Source organism: Sinocyclocheilus anshuiensis, unplaced genomic scaffold (assembly GCF_001515605.1).
Source record: "Sinocyclocheilus anshuiensis isolate Anshui unplaced genomic scaffold, SAMN03320099.WGS_v1.1 scaffold573, whole genome shotgun sequence".
NCBI classification, from domain to species: domain Eukaryota; kingdom Metazoa; phylum Chordata; class Actinopteri; order Cypriniformes; family Cyprinidae; genus Sinocyclocheilus; species Sinocyclocheilus anshuiensis.
In genome coordinates, this window is record NW_015539851.1 from 58,499 (window position 1) to 67,514 (window position 9,016).

Sequence of the window (9,016 nt, forward strand, 5' to 3'; positions counted from 1 at the left end):
ATATATATACTGTATATAAAGTACAGCTTTATTTCCTTTCAGTCAATAACTTTTTTATATTTTTAATAGTTAAACATTTTTTTAGTTAAAAATAACACTTTTTTCAGACGTCTGTCTGAACTCATATATAGTCCTCATGAAAGCAAGATCTCCAAACAGATAACAGCTTTATGAAACTTCCATTGGCCAGACAACTAGAGCAAGCCTAACAAATGACATCTGACTGCCCCCTTTCTGTCATCACACGTCTTTTATGTTCATGTGAATAGTAGCATTATTGCTGGGTTGAGTCACATTAAGGTGTAAAATGTGTTGTGCAGGACTTCACTCACTTGGTGTGCGGTCAGAAAAAGGAGAATGGCTCAGTCATTGTGGTTTGTGATCTGGGAAACCCCATGGAGGCTGGACATCAGGTCAGGATGACACGATCAACAAAATAACCCACCTTGGGTGACCATTCATGTTCAGCCTGTTATAGAACATTTTGCTCTCGGTTGTTTTCTCTCATTCAGCTGAAAGCAGGTCTTTACTTCAGCATGGGTGGTCTAGAAGAGGTGGAGAACCACATCACAGTCCAAATGCAAATACGAAGGTGTGAACATTCATATACACAAACCATCTGTGCTGTTAACAAAACAGAACAAAATTATGTCTGTTTTGCTAGCTTGTCTGCTCCATAAAAAAACGCTAAACTGTTCTGGTACATTTTGCGCATGATAACAACAATCATTATCTTCTGTTTCTTCTGATTGATCTCTCTTATTGTTTTCAGTAAGAACAGCCAGAACCCAGACAGTAACCTGGTCCAATTGCAGGTTGAAGTTAATGTTGTAGCTTCCCTGGAGATGCGTGGGTTTGTGCTGCTGCCATTTTCTCATATCATTTTGTTTCCCCCATTACAAAAAAAGCACTGAAACTGAAATTGAAGGGAGATGATGATGTGTTGGCTAAAAAGTAGAATCAAAGCAACATTCTCATTTTTGTTATTTTTATGATGAAGTACTAAAATAATACAACTAAACACCAAACCTTAAAAACTATATACACATAAAAAATAATAATAAAACTAATAAAAATGACAAAACCTACACACAAAAACTGCACAATAAAATTACTAACACTTTAAAATGAAAATGAAAACTAATTCAAAATATTAACAAAATCTGTAACTGTATATTGATGACACTAAATTAACACTGTTACAGAGTCTCTTCTCCGGTTGACTGTGTCCTGCCTATTGCTAAATGGGAGCTGAAGGATTTCCCAGAAGACTTGGATGAAGTAGGCCCACTCGTAGAGCATGTATATGAGGTAATATGCTCAGTCTAGGATTACAGTTAACACCTTCACTTAAAGGGATAGTTCACCCAAAAATGAAAATTTGATGTTTATCTGCTTACCCCCAGGGCATCCAAGATGTAGGTGACTTTGTTTCTTCAGTAAAACACAAACAAAGATTTTTAACTCAAACCGTTGCAGTCTGTCAGTCATATAATGGAAGTGAACGGGAATCACGGCTTTGACAGTCAAAAAAAACATACACAAACAAAACCCAATTAAACCCTGTGGCTCTGAACTGACTGAACACTATTTATATCATTTTTACCTCTGATTCACCACAATGTCCACACAATGCGTTCTCAACAGTCGGCTCGTGACGCATCTTCTTCTTCTTGCTTTACGGCGGATCGCAGACTTGTAAGTGCATTACCGCCACCTATCTCTCACTTTAAGTGGTTTCGCGATACTTATGCATACGTTTTTACTCTCCTGTCTCAGCTAAGGAACATGGGCCCCAGTCCAGTCAACGTAAAGCTTACACTGGAGTTTCCTGTTTCACAAAATGAGTCCTATCTGCTGTATGTGTTTGCAAATGCCTCTGAAGAGCTCATCTCCTGTCAGACAGACTACTCCAACATCGACACACGTGGGGTGAGAGTGCCCCCTACTGACCATCATTTCTAAATTAAACTCTCTGAACAAGTCATTTGTCAGAAAATATAATCTTAACACACTTTATACTATTAAAAAAAGCACACCAATATCTGTAAACACTGGATTTACCCTAACAACAGTTTACTGTGGTGGTACCATATAGTACAGTGTTACCATTTATTTTAATACATACTATATTGATACTGATTATGATACTGAATGATTACTATAATCATAATTATTGGGATTTACATATCACTCCAAGATACTGTGGTATAACTATGGTACCATGTACAAAAAAAATCATGATATATTTTTGTAAGTATACTACAGTTTATTCAATGGCAATAACTGCTACCTTTCCTATTTATCTTGGTCCACAGTTAGTAAAGTTGGAGCCCTCCAGTACCTATGTTCATCATTTCAACAAACGTGACCTGTCACAGAAAGCAGAATATGAACAGCAGTGGCAAAATACTGTCCATGTGGTACGGTTTGGAATAATTAAGATGTTTTATTGTTGTTGAAAGTTTCTCATGTTCACCATTTATTTGATCAAAAGCACAGCAAAAACAGTAATATTATGAAATATTATTGCAATTTGAAATATCTGTTCTCTATTTTTATATATTTTAAAATGTATTTTATTTCTGTGATGCAAAGCTGAATTTTAAGCAGCCATTACTCCAGTCTTCTGTGTCACACGATCCTTCAGAAATTATTCCAATACGATGATTTGGTTCTCAAGTAACTTATTATGTCTTATGTCTTATTTTTATCAATGCTGAAAACAGTTGTGCTGCTTAATATTTTTGTAGAAACTCTGATCATCTTTTTTTCAGAATACTTTGATGAATAGAAAGTTCAAAAGAATAGCAATTTGCAACAATAAAACAAATATTTTGTATTTTGTAAAAATGTAAAAGTCTTTTGTGATGTTTTGTGATGTTTTGTTATGTTTTGTTTTGTTTTGTTTTGTTTTGTTTTGTTTTGTTTTGTGTGATTCTTCTTTGCCAGTAGAAGGTGATATCACAGATTGGTCCCTCTTGTTGCCAGTAGCTGTTGATTCATCGAAATGTTGATAATTCTACAGTTTAAGCACATAGCTTGTACAAATGCCTCCATCTTTCATGTTACATATTGTTATATCTCTCACTGTGCAGAACTGCTCTAGTGGTGAGCAGTGTCTTCGGTTTGAGTGTGAGGCTGCGGGACTGCAGAGAGATGAGAGGGCCATAGTGAGAGTGATGAGCAGACTGTGGGTACAAACCTTCTTAAAGGTGGGCCAAAACTTTAAAGATCAAACACTAGGCATTTGATGAAATCATCTGATATTCATAGCTCTTTCTCTCTCTGTTTCTATCTCCATTTGCCACCCAGAGACCATACGTAAATTTCGTTCTTCACTCCACGGCTCACTATGAGGTGGCAGATGTGCCCTCAAAAATCAAGCCAGATGTGCTGCCCAGAGGAAAAGCAGAGGTGAGACATTAGTTCTTTGGTTTGTATCATAAAACATAAGCAACTCCTCATTAAAACTCATTGTAAATCTATTTAGACACATACAAATATAGTATGGAGACGCCCAGATGGACAAGAGGAGGTACCTGTGTGGTGGATAGTAGTGTCAGTCATCGCTGGACTGCTTCTACTGGCTGCACTGAGCACCATCTTCTGGAAGGTACTTCTATATGGTGAACAGCAGAGGGTGCTTTGTCCCATACAGGGCTCCTGGAGAGCAACAAACAAAGCACATCACTGTAAAACAGATATATGTATGCTAACCACATAAATCTCCATTAAGTTTAACAAACAACCCTGTATGTTTAAGGTGGGTTTTTTCAAGCGTAACCGTCCTCCATGTGACGATGATGGCGATGACATGCAGCGACTGAGTGGAGAACCTAACGAGACATCTTGATGAGACATCACAAATCTTGAGGGTTTTTTTTTTTTTTTTTAAGTTTGTTTGCTAATTTTATTCTATTTTTCTGTAATTGCATTAAATATGTACTATGGCTATAGAGCCAGCATTTTGGGATAATTTTAATGAAGTCTCTTATTCTCACCAAAGCTACATTTAGTTGAAAAATTATGATAATATGAAAAATATTGTGATTAATATTGTGATTAATAATATTGTGACTTTTCAGCATCATTACTCCAGTCTTCGGTGTCACATGATCCTTCAACAATCATTCTAATATGCTTTATATTCAGGCAGAAATAAAAGGTACACTGATACTCATGGCTTGCATTTCAATTTATGTTAAAGAAATGTAGATAAATATGTAGATAAATAAGCATTGTCTCCAACCCACTGCCCTTATTAGTAACATTTGAATTATTTCAGATGGGTGATGATGCATTTTGATTATCAGTCATAATCAGATCATTGAGCTGTAGAACAGACTATGAACACTGAGCCTTATTCATAAACCATTGTTATTTAAACTGTCACATTCATTTAATCTAACTTATGAACAATTTGCACCAACATGTATTATGCATATGTTTCACTCATTGTAAGTCATTTAATTTCTGCTGTTTTTCATTGTTGTTGTCAGTCATTAAAATGTCTTGTCTGCACTGAAGTGTGTAATCACAATGCTTTGGGTTTGAGTAAGAAATTAGACATTTGTTTGTGAGCACAGTTTAAGGATGCGAGTACATTTTCATGACTAGTAGTGAGGCAAAAACTGTGAACACTGTATGGATAAGAATCACATAACGTGTTATCATAAAACTGGTGTGCGGCTCAGAAGTGCACTCAGTGGTTTACATTTAGCTGAAGCCTTACTTGTCTCCAGTCTTTGCCTTGTGTGAGTCATTTTAATCATATTTCTCAAACATGCTGTTCATTTATGTGTGGAAAGCTTCATTTATTAGCAAATAAAAATATTAAGTATAGCCTTAAAGGAGTAGTTAACTAGAAAATGAGAAGTTGCTGAAAATTTGATTCAAATCAAATATGTAAAAGAGTTCGTTTCTTGATTGGAACAGATTTGGAGAAATTTAGCATCTTTAGAAAAATGTAGAAATGTATTACATCACTTGCTCATCAGTGGATCTTCTGCAGTGAATGGGTGCCGTCCAAACAACTGATAAAAACATCGCAATAATCCATAAGTAATCCACATGACTTCAGCCCATCAATAAACATCTTGTGAAGCCAAAAGCTGCATGTTTGTAATAAACAAATCCGAGGCATTTTAACTAAACCATTGCTTCCGGCTGAAATACCAGTCCTCTATCCATAATATTGCTTTCTTAAGTGAAAAAGTTGTCTCTCCTGATTTAGGAGAAATGTGCTCAAATCAAGCACTGTTTACAAATGAAAACCATCCTAAACAGTTCTAAACAAATATGTTTACGGATTCTGATGTGAGAGGATAACGGTATGGACTTTTTTCACTGGAGGAAGCATTACTATGTATTATGGATTCATATTTTGTCCAGAAGCAATGTTTTAAAGTTAAAATGCTTTAATGATGGATTTGTTTCTTACAAACATGCCACTTTTCAGTTCACAAGGCATTAACTGCTGGACTGGATTTGTGTGGATTAGTGTGATGTTTTTATCAGCTGTTTGGACTCCCATTCTGACGGCACCCATTCACTGCAGAGGATCTATTGGTGATCAAGTGATGCTAAATTTCTCCAAGTCTGTTCTGATGAAGAAACAAACTCATCTACATCATGGATGGCCTGAGGGTGAATACATTTTCAGCAAATTTTCATTTACGGGTGGTATAGAACGCTGGAAACGGCCTTCAAATTATTCAAACGAAGTTGCATGAGCCTCGGCAGACAGAGGGCGCATGGAATCACTGCACTCCAAAATCTCCCCCTCCCATCTCGGACAACAGTACTGAAAAAAGCGGAGCAGTACTTAGGAAGGGAGTGGGCACCCGTGGCAACCGCACTTTGGAGCAGTCAGTCTTGTGCCATCCCGCAACGAAACATGGATGAACTGCTACTTAAAGAGGATCTGACGATGCCACTGTGAGAATGCGTCCACCGTACACCTCCCGCTCTTTTTTTCTTTTGCTTTTCCTCTCTAGTGCTTGGAGGACGCTGGCGAAATCCCTGCCGAGCCCAGGACCAGTTGGTGAGTTTGATTTGAGATTGAAGCATCCGTCTTTGAACGTGATATTTGTGTAGCGCAACGGAACATCGACTCGCGGCTTTATTATGTAACTGCCGCGTTTGCGCTCACAGCAGTTTAGTACGCGCCGTTGCTTTTGTGCACATTTACTTTAGAGCCTTATGGGAGTTACAGTTTGGAAACAAAGGATTTCAATCTGTTCGGCCCCTCAGATGACCCTGCGGTGTATCTGTAAAGTGAAGAAGTTATTTAAACGGGCCTTGAGCTACAGAAAAGCAGTTGTATGTAGCAATATGCGACATCCTAAATAGGTGGATTTAGGTGTATGGTGAATCAGAGGTAAAAAAAAAAAAAAACGATATAAATACTGTTCAGTTTCTTGCACAGACCGATCGTTTCGTGTCTTTACACATCAATGTATCGTCACGAGCCGCAGGGTTTAATTTGGTTTTGTTTGTGTATGTTTTATGACTCTCAAAGACGTGATTCCCATCCACTTACATTATAAGACTGATAGACTGCAACGGTTTGAGTTCAAAATCTTAGTTTGTGTTCTGCTGAAGAAACAAAGTCACCCACATCTTGGATGCCCTGGGGGTAAGCGAATAAACATCAAATTTTCATTTTTGGGTGAACCATCCCTTTAATGTTAGTTTAAACAAATTACTCATCTTACAAATACAATCCTAAAAAGTACAGGAAATTTGGAAATTGAGTGTTGTTCTGGACAGTTTTACGAATTTTCTTGCTCTAGTTGTTACTCTGGTCTGGTGGCAGTTTGTCACCACAGGACCAAGCGGATCTTTAGGAGCTGTTTATGCAAACTCTTTTGTGGACCCTTTTTCTTCCTCAGCAACTTCCAATGAATATTAATGTGGGCTTGGAGCTTCTTTTCTCTTATGCACTCCATTGGTGCTTGTACTAAGTAGCTCACAAACTCAGCCACAGATTTTTAGGCCTAAGAGTTCTGCCTTATCTCTGAACCATTCAAATAGAGAAATTTAAAGAAAGTCTGAATACTGAATTTGAAACTTTGACTGTCAGCATTTGTTTAGTCTTTTTGCGGTTAGTTATCTGTATCGTGCAAAGTCATTAGAGTTTTTTTTGACCCACATCAGAAGTTCATTACTGGACTCCAGCCTTTACTGAGACCCTTTGAAGAGAGACCTAAAGGTGAAGCCACGTCATAAAACCGTGTGTGAGTTCCCAGTTCTAGAGCTGAGAAGGACCTGGGATGACGTTTTAAAAAGTCTGGGATCCTTTTTATCCATGTTTTATTGCAATGCAGTCTACTGGAAAAGGCTCCGCTGACTAAGCTGTCCTTGTTGTGCTGATAGGAAACATTTAAGACAGAGTCAGTCAAAAACATGTGAAGGTTTCCCTGAAAGCTATAGACTTATATGAATAAATTAAAGGAATCAAGGCACAAACACCAAAGTGCATTATCATTCCCCTTCCAGTGAGATCTTTTTATGCACATATTAAGTAAGTCATACATATTAATAAGTTGTTTTTGAAAATGAATTTCCCAAGAGATAATGTTATTCAACACAGTTTGTGTCTATCTATCTATCTATCTATCTATCTAATCATGTCATACCAACATCAAAGTGTGCCCTTTAAACCTGACCCAGGCTCCAAAGAGTGAAGAGTCTTTAAATGTAAATTATTATGAATAATTATGTTCATTTTTTGCTGTTAGATTGGGAAGAGAGCAGCCAATTACCGCAGCATGACTCATTTTCCAACATCATTATTACTGACTTTTACTTTTCTTGTCAGCTTCAAGAATTATGAATCCGAGTTCAGTGTGGTCAACACAACATCTAAATACAATAGCAGGATGACAGGGCAGTTTCCTGTTACTTCTCTCTAGTTTCATCTTGATGTTCAGGAATTTTGGCGCTGATCTTAGCATACATTTGTGTGTACATATAGGATTTTTTTCTAAACATACATATATATTTGTCATGATCTTGCATCTCTGTTAAGCAGCATCGCTTTACAGCTGTGAGCTAAAGGGTTGTGTGAATTGCATTTAGGCATCAGATGTTTGCTACTGACACGGTGCAAAGTATCAACCAGAGCGTGAAATATTGTCATCCTGATGAGTTTTTACTAGAGCCCGACCGATATGTGTTTTTTGGGACCGATATTAGGGAGTACAAAAAGGCCGATATTCTTTGTGTTTATTATAGTGCAGTACTAGTGTTGTCACGGTACCAAAATTTCAGTATTCGGTACCAATACCAGTGAAAATCCACGGTTCTCGGTACCAATTTCGTTACCAAAGCAAAACACAAAAACATGCTAATTGAACAACATTTTTATTAATAACGTTAAACAAAAATTAAATGTACAAAACCAATGGCATTCTTTATACTTATTTAAAAGTGTTTCAAGTTTTCCCACAAGTAATAAAAGTATGAAAAAAGTAAACAAGTTTCACCCAAAAGTTTAGTCATAGTTCTGCTGCCACTGAAAAACATCTGTAAACTGTTGTCTGTTTTAGGGTTTGCTGGTGTGTTTCAGGATCTTCCTCAGTCTGCAGCTGTAAAAGGAAAATATAATATACTTCAGTAAAGCAATGGGCTGAGTCTGACCAAATGCAACATTAGATCATTGACACCAGCTAAAGTATAACTTTTTAGTAAATAACAAACCTCAGCTTTTATAATAAATTTAGATAAGATTAAATATATTAAGTGTATATCAAATAGATGCAAACTGTAGTATTAAAAACACTTTACAATAAGATTTTATTTGTTAGATAACATGACCTAACAATAAACAATAGTTATATGGCAATTATTCTTCTTAGGGTTAATTTCAAAGTTCAATCTGTTAAAATTATTTAATGCACAATGAACAAACATGAATGATCAAGTGTTTGTATTAAATAACATTCACAAACATTAATGAATGTTTTAAAAATATATTGTTCACTCACTGTAAGATGTTACTAGATCTAAC

General features: G+C 36.6%; 2 protein-coding genes across 2 annotated transcripts in view; both read left to right on the forward strand.

The window, feature by feature from the left end:
* itga2b (integrin, alpha 2b) overlaps positions 1 to 3,998 on the forward strand; it is a 16,816-nt gene extending 12,818 nt beyond the window's left edge. The window contains exons 21-30 of the mRNA XM_016480931.1: positions 321 to 413; positions 513 to 592; positions 773 to 853; positions 1,206 to 1,311; positions 1,780 to 1,932; positions 2,319 to 2,423; positions 3,099 to 3,215; positions 3,316 to 3,417; positions 3,494 to 3,616; positions 3,767 to 3,998. Of these exons, the coding sequence (XP_016336417.1) occupies positions 321 to 413; positions 513 to 592; positions 773 to 853; positions 1,206 to 1,311; positions 1,780 to 1,932; positions 2,319 to 2,423; positions 3,099 to 3,215; positions 3,316 to 3,417; positions 3,494 to 3,616; positions 3,767 to 3,856 (1,050 nt within the window). The 3' untranslated portion in view covers positions 3,857 to 3,998. The remainder of the gene's footprint in view (positions 1 to 320; positions 414 to 512; positions 593 to 772; positions 854 to 1,205; positions 1,312 to 1,779; positions 1,933 to 2,318; positions 2,424 to 3,098; positions 3,216 to 3,315; positions 3,418 to 3,493; positions 3,617 to 3,766) is intronic.
* Positions 3,999 to 5,836: 1,838 nt separating this feature from the next.
* LOC107684633 (protein FAM171A2-like) overlaps positions 5,837 to 9,016 on the forward strand; it is a 49,559-nt gene continuing 46,379 nt past the window's right edge. Inside the window, exon 1 of the mRNA XM_016480932.1 lies at positions 5,837 to 6,046. Coding sequence (XP_016336418.1) covers positions 5,947 to 6,046 — 100 coding nt within the window. The 5' untranslated portion in view covers positions 5,837 to 5,946. The remainder of the gene's footprint in view (positions 6,047 to 9,016) is intronic.